Source organism: Cyprinus carpio, chromosome B7 (genome assembly GCF_018340385.1).
Source record: "Cyprinus carpio isolate SPL01 chromosome B7, ASM1834038v1, whole genome shotgun sequence".
Taxonomy (NCBI): Eukaryota; Metazoa; Chordata; class Actinopteri; order Cypriniformes; family Cyprinidae; genus Cyprinus; species Cyprinus carpio.
The window spans coordinates 14,443,194-14,455,400 of NC_056603.1; the positions used below are offsets into that span (position 1 = coordinate 14,443,194).

Consider the following 12,207-nt stretch of genomic DNA (forward strand, 5'->3'; position numbering starts at 1 on the left):
ATGATTGCTTTGGTAATATTGTCTAATCATATCCTTGCCCCCACCACCTGTAGGAGAGTGTATTTGTGATGGCCTTTATCTCGATCGCTGTCCTCGGTCCGGCTGGATGGATCCTGTCCAACTCGTGTGACTCCCACAGAAAACGGCTGTGACAGAAGGATGTCAACAGACCAATATCAGACACATCTTTATAGTGTAGTGGATTGAGCTATACATGATTACTTTACATTTTACTCAAACCTACTTTAAGTAGCCATCAGTCTGCCCAAGGTGTAGTTTGTTGGGTAAATGAATGTAAAATGAGCACTTAAATCATTGTGCTGTCTGAGATTAAAACCAATTTGCATGATGCTGGTTTATTGTTCTTGTTACTGGCTTGAATCCAGATCCACTTCTGAATTGTAAAATGATTTCTGAAACCACAAACGGACTTCAGTCAAGTGAGGCGTAAACCCCTTTAATAAAATTCATGAAAGGCAGTGTAACAAAGGAAAAACACTAAAAGCTGAACATTTACAACCACAAAAAAAAAAAAAAAACTACTGTACAACCGTAATGCTGCAGTTTGATGCAGAGTGAGTTTTTAAGAGATTAAGAGCTTTAAATAATGTTTGCACTGGGGGAAAAAAAAAAAAATCATTCATCTTGTAATGTGGGGAGAACTAGAGTGAAAACTTTATTAAGATTAATTATAGCATCGCATACACATGTATGGCTCAACTTGGCTTTAGAACTGGGATGGTTCCTTCACAATGGAAGCAGAGTATCACTTATACAGGATGTCATAGTGGCCTGGGCGGTAGAGCAGGAAGATGCGTGGCTCACTTCCTTCAGGGAAGACATGATGGTTCACTGTTCCACCCTCTCCTCTGTCCATGTATTCCACTAATACGGGCACATTCAGTGCTTTTGCCAAGGCAATGATATGGATGTGGTCGCTCTCTTTCGACATGGGTTCCACCTCCTAAAAAGCGAAACATGGATGATTAGATGTTAAGGCTTATTACTCCATATTTTTCCCCATAGTCTTAGACAAACCAGTCCACAAGTAATACTCTTAGGTGGCACTCACCTGCTGGCAAAACTCTTTGACAGAACGGCCGCCCTCTATGAAGTGTGTGAAGAACACATGCTCCCGCTGCAGGTATCCCGAGGTGAGAAGCCTCAGGTAAACCACTATGTAGTCAGACATGCTCTGGTCATTGAAGGAGCTCAGCAGTTCACCAAGTGATTGCTGCTTTTCACACAGCTCAATCAAGTCCATGAACTGACAAAAGAGAGGAACCACAGTGAGCAGTGAGGACTTAAACGGGTAATTCACTGCAGATGAAGTAAACGATAAAAGTTGGCTGTGTATGCAATATTTATTTTATTTTATTTTTTTTAAATCAGTGCTGCACAACTACAGAAAAATGGCTGTGGTGAAAAAATGTACAAAAACTTAAGACACCATTAATGCAGCACTGGGCATAATTGATCAGACTATTTGTGAGCAGGGATACAAAAATGCAGAAGTATGATCTGTAGTTTTCACAAAATCTCTGGAGCAGTCAAAAGTCTGCCAGGTGATGCATTTTACATCTACACAAAAATACACAGGGATATCTTGGTCCTGGTAACTCAGAAAAATAAAACATTTTTCATTTACTTACACTATGAGAGCTGGGGTACTTATACTTGACATGGACTTGGACAGTTTAGATTTTTTTTTTTTTTTAATTACAGTCAAATTCATTCATTATGTGTTTGTTTGTTTATTAAGTTTTTTACGCCATGTTAGCATCATGGCTATTTACATGGCAAAAAAGTTCAGTATCATCCATAAAATTTACATTATATAAAACATTTCAACTTGACATAAGATAGAAAATCTAAAATACATTCAGGTGGTACATTTTCAAATATTCCATGCAAGCATGTTTCTGAATAAAAGTGTTTTCTAGCAGCATCATAAAAATTACAATTCAACAAAATGCGCTTAATAGTCAAAGGAACTTTGAATGAAAGACATAAAGGAGGAACTTCGCCTATTAATAAAAACCCATGGGTAAGTCTTGAGTGTCATGCATTATGTGAAAGATTATTAAATTAAGATGACAAGACATTAATAATAATCTTCCACTCAAACTTAATTGGTTACGGACTCAGACTCAAAGCTATATACTACTGACATTGTAACAATACAACTTACCCTTTAATGTTGAGTTCTAAAATTAAAAAGGCATGTCAACTGGGCATAGTTTTTAACTGATACAATTCAACTCACAGTGTTGTGAAAGTCCTCGATAGTGAACTCAGTGAAGCCCTCGTTTACAAGGTCCAGTTTGCTCTTGGCTGCAACAGCTTTAAACCTATAGTGCCAAAATTGAGACAGGTCTGGTACTTAAACATTTACTACAATGACAAAGACAAACGATTTATAAAATGGAACTTTGCATAAATAAGGTTACTGCTATCTCCTGAATTAGTTTAACTATTCCAAGCAAAAGCAATGGTATCTGCATTAGGCAGCCAAATCCAACAGTACACTACCTTTGCAGCTCTTTGCTGTCCTCCAGTAGTGACTCCAAATGTGCAAAACCAAAAGCTCTGTAGAAACAATTTCCATCCGGCCGTGTCTTTCGAATATAGGAATACTTTTTTTGAAGGTCCTATGAACAAGATGTAAGAATAACAGTTTTACAGAAGGTTTCAGGCACTTACGACATATAATTCAAGCTTGTGAAAATGTAGTGACCTTTATCTTGAGCTGGTAAATGGTGTCTTCTGAAGCATATTCACCCTGAAGCACAGAGAGATCTTGTCTGTCCGACACTAAAGGGTTAGTGGTGGCTATCTATTAAAACAAATCACAAGCAATTAGAGGGTTAGTTCATTGAGTCATCCTCACATTGTTCCTAACCTGTTTGACTTGCTTTCTTCAGTTACACACAAAAAGATGTTAATCAGAATGTTTCTGTTCTTTTCCATACAATGAACGTAAATTGGGAAAAATGCGGTCAAACTCTCCAAAAACAGTTCATATGACCTACGTGCTTTATAATATTTCAGGTCTAAAGGGCCGTCCACACCAAGAACAATAACTACAATGATAAAGTTTTCAAAAGAGAATAGCAAATTCCAGACCACAACTATAATGATACAGAAGAATGATATTGTTGGAATCACATTCAAAATTATTTTTTTCAAATGATGAATTATAACAGCTAACCAGAATCTACCATATTTAAAGAGCTTGAGAATTTAAAGCAGCAGATGATATAACTGCAGCATGCACTCATAACAAACAGAAAGTTGTGCATTGGTGTGGATGATAATATTTATCTTTATAGCATCTAAAGTGGCAGACAACTGCATCTTCCTTAGAATAAACAGAATGTTATCTACTGTTGGTGTGGATGTTAATGTAGTTATTGTTCTTGGTGTCAACAGACAATTCAGTTTTGTGTTGTTAATGCCAGAAATTAAATACTTCAGCTTTAAATTCTAGATTGTTTAAAGCTATGGTATGGCTTCTGAAGACTTGGAAAATTGTGCACAAGATGTGTGGACTACTTTCAGCCAGGGTGCAATTTTCTGTTTAATTAAAGGCCATCTTTTTAATTGTATGGAATTTAAAAAAACAACCTAAACATTCTGCCTAAAATTTCCCTTAGAATAAAGAAAAATAGCTTTGAGAAGAGAGTAAATGATCACAGAATGGTATACGTTTTGTTAAAGTGTCATTTAAGTACAACTCTATTCATAATAAAAAAACAGCTACCAATTTGATAAAAACATACAGAATATCATCAATGATTTGTTCAGTAACCATTACAATATATCTAAATTACAAGCCTTTTTTTCTATGTGACATTCTTCTGAACACTCACCTCTTGCTGAATACGGTCCTGCTGTGCCATAATGGCTTCGTCATGTGCAAGGCAGTTCACTCCTGCAAGATAAATAAGTATACATATAAAAAACTGGACTTGACCACATCATAGTCGAGAGTGATGACAGTTCTGCTAATGTCTTAACCTCGCTGACTTACATGTCACATTGAGACGTAATGTATATAAAGTCATGTGTGAGGAAGGGGCTTAGCCATCATTTCATAAGTGAGGGGGACAGAAGTGACAAATGTATTTTTTTAAATCTAATTGACAAAATAATAATAATTATTATTATTATTATAATGAATAAAAATACACATTTATCATAATTGGCTAAGAAATCAAATACACTGCTGGACAATAACCACTCATTTGTAATCTATAATACTTTTGCCTATATTTTCCTAATGACAATTTTATGATTGGTTTATATACTACAAACACTTTTTCCATTTTTATTACAGAATAAGAAAGAAAATATATTTCATCATTTAAGTACTGTAATAAAAGATATGCCAATTAGCAGTGCATCATTCATATATTTTATTTATTTATTACCTAGAGATGACTTAACACACATAAACCATATATTGTCACAATAATGAATTTATTGTCTTCATGTTTCATCATTCAGAACATTTCTACTTTTTATTCAGCTTAGCTATGGCGATTGCTTAATGCCTTTGTCCATATTAGGAATTTCCTGGCAAATCATAAGTTATTAGTACTTATGAGTCAGTTTTGGACTTTCTGAGTAAGAGCACCCTCGGGCTTAGGGTATGAATGAAACACACTGCATGCAAAGTCAGTAATGTTCAATGTTCACTTCGTTTCTGATATGAATAAAACGTATCCACAAAAACGACCATATAGGTCGTTTGTGCAAGCACCTTATTACGACCTATTTTTACGTTTTAACGTTAAGGCGTCCTATAGGGGCGGCCTCTAGCGGGCGTAAAAATAATGACGTATCGCGTTGCGTCTGTCGTCATGAAATGACGTATAACGTCATTACCAATCAAAACGCACGTTTATTTAAATGCAATGTGTGGACTTTTTTTACACCGATCTCACAGTAATTCGTACATATTTTACTAGGAGGCTTTATTCGTTCGAATGACCACACCAAACCCAAACCCCCCCCTAAACCTAACCCTCACAGAAATCATGCTAAATTATGATTTTTTGAGCATATACATTTTACGTGCACGTCCATTCTCGGGGATCGAACCCATGATAGCATGATTGCATTTCAAGGTATAACGCAATATTCTACCAACTGAGCTACACGAAACGCAAATCACGGTGCAAATAAAAGAGTACAAAACATTAATATGAACACGACCTTTTGCCGATAGGGGCGCAATTGTAGTATACGCTCTGATGGGTCGTATTTCAGGGATTTGGACAAACGACCTATACGAGCGTATTAGTTGGAGGACAGGTTGACATGAACACACTTGCCCGAAAAAAAGTGCAGGGGGGCGAATTTACGTTTTACTAAAAGTGAGGGAGGACATGTCCCCCGCGCATTTTACACACATGTGTGAAGAGTCCTCTAAACATCATCTCACTCAGTATAATAAGGGTTAGAATTACACAGTGACCATGGGGGGCAGACTTTTTATGTTTTAAATAGGGCTGTCAATTGATTATATTTTTAAAAATGTTTCATAATGTGCCGATTAATCAAATGAATTAGATGAATTAACATGCACATCATGTGCTGATTAATTAAAGATAGTTATTATTAAATAGTGTGATAATTGTGTTAATTTAATTCATTGTGTTAATTTAGAAAAGAAAACACTGAATAGACATTACGAAAAAGCAGCTTTAGAAATAAATGTTTCAATTCAACATACAAAAACACAAATAAATAGTGAAATATGAAATAATTTAAAAAAGAAACTAAAAGCGCCAGTAGGTGGGGACAAATCCCTGTCTTCATAAGTGAGTCATTCAGTCAAACGATTCGTTCAAACGGCTGATTCATTCAGAAACGAAGCAGGTACCTTTATGAATGGCTCACTGAATCACTGAATCACTCGATTCGTTTTAAAACGTGGATTCGATAAAGAAACACCGCTGTGTGTTGATCAGAGAAGCACAGCTCTCCTATGGCTTTATTTTCGTTGAAGAAATTACTGACAACATGTCTAAAATATAATTATTCACACCTTTACCTTAAGTTCATTTTAGGTGAAAATGTTAACGTAACCTATTTTTGTCTTTCTACCAGCCAATGACGATTCTGGGTTTGTTATAACATAGTAATACATACACATTTTTAATTTCACGTGCATCTGTCTGACAGAACCGCGCGCTTGTGTGTCAGCGTTGCTGTTGATCTTATGGTTATTTTAGCAAATAGATTGCTCCGTAAATTCAGTGCAACAGCATGAAGTCGAAGAGGGTAAACCTTACCACTCGAATGAATGAATCTACTTTCAGATGCATTGTAGGTGTTCTTGCTCCGTCTATGTCTCTGAATGAGCGCTGCAGCATCAACCGATAAGGTAAGTTAATATCAATACAACCCAATACAGGGGCTGCTAAAATGCATCTTAATATTTACAAGTATATCTCCATATTATGCGTAGTCTAGCCTACTTTCTATCAGACCCCCACATCTAGTTTGGACGTTCACCATCAGGGGGAGATCAAACCTTCTTTAGAGGGGTCAGACCTCCCCGTAATTCGCACCCCCAATAACACGAGATTTACCATTTACATCCATAAACCCTGATTTAATATTATATTACGGTCTACAGCTGATTGGCAGACAAGGCTATCCTATTTAAATCGAGAGCGTAAAATCAAAGTCTTTGAGGCGTAATGGAAACATGACGTTAGGAAGACTGGGTTTTAATTGTGGTTATATGAGCGCTCTGCATGTCCTCCTCCTGCTCGTGCAGCAGTCAGAGCTGAGTGTTTCTCTAATGCAAGCTCCCTCGTGCAGGACCCTGCGAGATGTTTACGCGTGTCAGCTGATCTTTTAAACTGCGTGGCGGAATGTTATTTTTTGCACTTACCCTCCATCTCTCCCTGTGATGATTCCTGCTGCTCATTCGCCATCTTGATGGAATTCTTTTCCCCCTGCCCCCTCTCTCATGTACACTTCCGGGTCGTGTCATTCAGTTACAGGATCACACATGCTGCCAGTGTTTTGTTTAATACGGAACACCATTCCTTGAGCGGTTGTTTTTTTAATAATGTTGTTATTTAACAGGCTTGCAGTGCCGCTGAGGAGCCTTCAAAAGCTGACCAAGGCACAAAGACGGCATCATACTAGTTTGACAAGTATTTGCTTTTCCCCACCATAACATCTTATCAAATGTTTCACTTTGGTCAAGAGGTTCATTTTGATTATCATATAACAACGTGGAATATTTTGCAGGATTATTTTTATTCCATTAGAGCTAAACTGCTTGTGTGTAACTTTCATAGGAACTAAAAGCAATTTTAAAATTGTTGTATCTTAACCTGTTAAATATTTGTATTTCACATGCATTAACCTCGACTTAATGCTAATATATTAACTACCATTTCCAAACAGGTTTCTAAACAAATGTCCCCGCCCAAATCTCACACTATTGGCTCCTAATACACAATAATATGCATTGATTCCTCTGTAGTGCAGTAGGACTGTGAAAGCGTCTGGGTTTTTTTCAGGACAAGTATTTCAGTAATATTTGTCAGATAGTGGTTAAAGTCACAGCATTTTTAAGAAAACTTATTGTACGTTAAAGGGGATTATATACATGTTCTGAAATCTAACACACTTGTGTTCACAGACGAGTTGATTGAAAACATGGACAAAAAAGCAACATGGGACAGATTCTACACAGAAAATGGAAGCAAAGGCCAATTCAAAAATTTTGAGTGGTTCTTTGGATTTCACTCAGTCCAGGACTTAATTCTTCCTGTACTTCAGAGCATGTCTCATTCCCAGAGTGGCCCAGTGAACATCCTGGACATGGGTTGTGGCACATCCGCATTAGGACCTTGTATCTACAAAACCTCTTCGTGTGCCGTCAAGGTCACCTGTGCTGATATCTCTTCAGTTGCAGTGAAACTTATGGAGAAGCACGCTAATTCTACGTCAGCGCAGCCATGTAACCCATCTTCTGCTCTTGCCTTCCTGGAGCTTGACTGCACACAGCTGAGAGGATACTTTGGGGCCAGAAGCTTGGACTTGATATTGGACAAGGGTACTACAGATGCTTTAGTTAGGTCTAAAGAAGGTCAAGATAAGGCTGGACAGATACTGAAGCAATGCTTACAGGTGCTGAAGCCCTCAGGGAGTCTCCTACAGTTCTCAGATGAGGATCCTGATGCCAGGCTTGTATGGCTTGAGAGAGAAGTTAGAGGAGCTACACTGGCAGCTGATGTAGGAGTTCAAGAGCTGGGAGAATTGAGAGGGGTCAGCTATTTTTGCTATCAGATTTCACCTTGTACATCCGAAAAGGTTTCAAAGTAAAAAAATAAATAAAATATATATATATATATATATATATATATATATATATATATATATTGTAGCAAAATATTGAACACTGATAGCATGCTTTTTTTTTTGCACAATGTGCTTGCCTAATTAAAAACCCATTTACATTGTTTGCATCAGATGAATAGGAAACAGTACAATTACACTATAACAACTTTACAGACTTTTGTAAAAAATAAATGTTTATTTCAGGATTAAAAGAAATGTTTTGTCCTGTGGTGCTTCATTTTTCCATCAGTGGCAAATCAACATCACAGTTTTGTAACATGAGAATCATATAACATAGAGAGGCTCTATAAACAAGCATCACTTATAAGAAAATATAGGAATAAACAACAATTCTGCACTTAATAAACATGTACGCACTCTCCAAACCAACAATTCCTAGAATTCCAACAAGGTGCTTAATAGTTACCATGCAGAATGTGTATTTTTACTTGAAAGGTTTAAAGGAAGAGATTCAACAACGCCTCATTCTGGCCATACACACTGAGAACAGAGTTGATTTAGTATCTGTAAGTACGTGGTCTCTCTCGTGTGTAAGGATTATATGGTCTTCTCTGTTTGTGTTTCATGACCAAGTTGTTCACTGGCCAGTAGGGCGCAGCAGCTGGAGTAACACCTTTTGAATAAATAGCCAGACGTTTTTAGTACAATTTTACATTAACATAATACATTATGATACAGATGGTTTGAGAAAAATAGCTAAACCTATTTGTACCTCTGTAGAAGTGTTCCCTTTCAAAGCTCTGGTATCCTGCTGTTAAGTGGGGAGGTACACTGTCGCTGTAGAACTGTGTACCATAGCTGCTGAACTGCCTCATCATTTGGCCTTGTGTCCAGGCTGGAGCTGGAAAATGAGATTAAGAATGATCACTTTCATTTAAACAAAATCAAACATGACTAATAACCACAGATATATATATGTAGTTGCCTCATTAGCGTCTGAGATATGCAAGCCATCTGCCATTTTTGGAATGGACTGCGAACTCTCAAGCGCAAGTTGGCTGTGTGCGTCTACAACAGCAAGTTATATGCATGTATATCTTTGAATATTCATTGATTATGATGAATGACCTCAAGCTGACCGTTCCAAAATGGCGGACACATTAATGTATCTGGAGTGGTCGAATATGGCATCTATACATATCTATGACTACAACATCCCCCAGCGCTTACTGAATTGTACAATTAGTTGTTTCAAAATGAATCATCATGATAATAGCTGTGCTGGTTAAGTACATTTTCTCAAGAGTGGCTTGTTACCATTGTTATAGTGGACGGCAGGCATCATAGGTGGGTTGAAGCCTCTCTCGTTGCCATGTAGAGGACCTGTTAAAAAGGCATGTTTTGAATTATTAAATGTTACACAGAAAAAATGTTGCAAGTTATATACAGTATATACTACAGAAGGTTTGAGGTTGGCATCATTTTCTTATGCTCACAAAGACTTAATTTGATCAAAAACAGAAACAGTTTGAAATATTATAATTTCAAATAGCCGTTTTAATACAATTTATAAAATCGATTTTAAAAATGTAATATTCCTGTGATGGCAAATCTAAATTATTTTAGTAGACATTATTTCAGTCTTCAGTTTCACATGATCCATTAGAGAAAAAAAAAAAAAAAATTGAATGATCAATGTTGAGAACAGTTGTGAGCTTAATTTTGTGAAAATTATGATTATCATGATTCTTTGAGTATTCTCTGACATTTTAATGCATCCTTATTAAATCTACTCATTCTCCAAAAAACAACAACAACATACTGAGTCCAAATTTTTGTAAAGTAGCGCACCTTGATGGCGTACAGGAACACTTGAGGCAGCAGTCTTCCAGTTATGGCTGTACTGTAATGCTGGGTGATCATTTGCCTTAACCTGGTCTGCAAAAATAAGAAAAAGAAATATAAATGGGTGACAATGTTCTATGTACTCTTTTGGGAGTGTTTTTAAAAAAATGTGTTTTTGTGTGATGTTTTTTTGTGGAAGAGAGAGATGTGAAAAAAAAAAAAAAAAATTCAAGGACCCAACCAAAACCCACCACTTTTTCAAAATTATAGAAACTTACAGTATTTTGCACCTTTATTCTACTACAGCTAACCAATGACAACCAACTCAACCTGCATTTCTCACCAGGATCTGGCAGTTCCACACCCCAGGCCTGCGCTACATGCTCCAGCAGCAGGCATGTAATCTGCCGGTGGGCGACAGCATTCCAGTGTACACCATCCTGCATACGATGCTGCAGGCTGAACCGGAACTGGAAGTGAAAGTCTAGCACATCAAAGCTGTACTCATCTGCAAGAGTGGCTCCAAAGTAGTTTGCTTCGATCACGTCGAATCTCAATGTGGGACCCATGTGTTGGATCTGAATTTGTGGGCAAGATGAAAAAGTCCAGGATTATTGATTGTTCGAGAAGGTTCATTCTCTACCATACATTTTTTTTGTAACCCACCTCTGGAACCAAGAATCCACCAACAATCTTCTTTCCCAAAGGCATGGTCATATTCCACAAGACCAGGCTTTCTGCAGGCAAAACGGCCTTCAGTTTACTGAAGAATGTGTGAAGGTCGTTTTTATATGCGGTTGCCCATTCACGGCTGTACCTGTACATTGCAGTAAAACAAAAATCATGTTAATTGAAAAATAATTATGGCATTCTAAATATATTATGGCTGTATAAAGCTGTAAAGAAGAGCACTCCCACCTTGATATGTCCCACACACAAGAATTGACGATGACCAGGTCTGGTTTCATTCCTGTTTCAAAGTCAGTCAAGATGCTCTCCATGTAGCGTGAAAAAACACGCGTGACAAAATAGAAACGGATCAAGTGGTGATCCGTTCTGTACTGTCTCACTTCTTTATAAGCAGTGCCATTATTCATTTCACCTAGCCGTCCCCCTTCTACCAGACAGTCTTGCTCAAAGGAAAACTCACCCTGGGAAATATGGACAAGAGAGATGCATCAGACGTTGCTTAATCTACAGTATACTGGAAAAAGGAAAGTTCCTATTCTTCTCACATTTACTACAGAAGTAACAATATCCACAACAGCTTCATGTTTTCCTCTATTCACACATTTATTGATCAAAAACTGTACATTACAGTGGTTTGCCAAAATCTTGATGAGAAGAATAGGTCATTCTTATATATATATATATATATATATATATATATATATATATATATATATATATATATATATATATATATATAAAAAGACATACAACTAATAAAACATGAATCCAGATACTGACCTTGCTTTTTAGCTGTGATACACTTAAATACGCATCTCTCCTCAACATGAGGACTAGATCCTTGTAAACCGAACGCTGAACTAGAGAGAAAACAGTCTTATTAAAAATCACGAAGGCCATTATTATCACAATACCTTTTAATCTTCGGAAGTACTTACTTGAATCGCCCAAGACCACGATGAACTTGTTGTGGAGCAGCTGCTTAGCAGAGCGCTGAGTCACAGGCCTCATCGTGGTTTTACCCGTCTCAATTAAATCCAGAGTAATTAGCTGAAAAGCACACTTTGTTTTAACAAACAACAATACGATATGGACGATGTTCGAACCTCGGCTTCCTAGTATCAAACAACGAAATCGTAAGTGAGCTAACAAGGCCTCCGGTAAACAAAAAAAAAAAAAATTAAATAAAACAATGATTAATTGCGTGTAATGAGATAACTAGCAGCTGTGAAGAAAAGTGAGATATTGCTCCCCTTGCGGTTAATATGGAGAAAACATGATTTGGATGTTAGTCTTCCTGTGTAAAAGTCTCTCTGTAACCTACTAGTGAGGACAATT

The 12,207-nt window shown here is 37.0% G+C and overlaps 3 protein-coding genes across 4 annotated transcripts; 1 reads left to right on the top strand and 2 right to left on the bottom strand.

Annotated features, from left to right (window-relative positions):
- Positions 1–648: 648 nt before the first annotated feature.
- On the bottom strand, positions 649–7,034 carry otub1b (OTU deubiquitinase, ubiquitin aldehyde binding 1b). Its single transcript, XM_042727393.1, has 7 exons — positions 6,911–7,034; positions 3,873–3,934; positions 2,738–2,836; positions 2,533–2,651; positions 2,267–2,351; positions 1,073–1,267; positions 649–964 (listed from the first exon to the last, which is right to left on the bottom strand). Exons 1-7 carry the CDS (start codon positions 6,951–6,953, stop codon positions 767–769), a joined length of 801 nt encoding a protein of 266 aa, XP_042583327.1. The 5' UTR covers positions 6,954–7,034; the 3' UTR covers positions 649–766.
- cskmt (citrate synthase lysine methyltransferase) lies at positions 6,020–8,585 on the top strand. Of its 2 annotated transcripts, XM_042727395.1 has the most exons (3): positions 6,020–6,394; positions 7,108–7,178; positions 7,673–8,585. In XM_042727395.1, the coding sequence occupies exon 3, from the start codon at positions 7,690–7,692 to the stop codon at positions 8,356–8,358; it is 669 nt and encodes a 222-aa protein (XP_042583329.1). In that variant the 5' UTR covers positions 6,020–6,394; positions 7,108–7,178; positions 7,673–7,689; the 3' UTR covers positions 8,359–8,585. The 2 variants fall into 2 exon arrangements, with proteins under 2 accessions (XP_042583329.1, XP_018950886.2); XM_019095341.2 differs by lacking the exon at positions 6,020–6,394 and having other exon boundaries at positions 7,040–7,178.
- fam113 (family with sequence similarity 113) lies at positions 8,439–12,092 on the bottom strand. The gene is made up of 9 exons (XM_042727392.1): positions 11,808–12,092; positions 11,650–11,729; positions 11,098–11,330; positions 10,846–10,996; positions 10,523–10,757; positions 10,186–10,272; positions 9,652–9,717; positions 9,107–9,235; positions 8,439–9,007 (listed from the first exon to the last, which is right to left on the bottom strand). Exons 1-9 carry the CDS (start codon positions 11,878–11,880, stop codon positions 8,892–8,894), a joined length of 1,170 nt encoding a protein of 389 aa, XP_042583326.1. The 5' UTR covers positions 11,881–12,092; the 3' UTR covers positions 8,439–8,891.
- Positions 12,093–12,207: the final 115 nt, after the last annotated feature.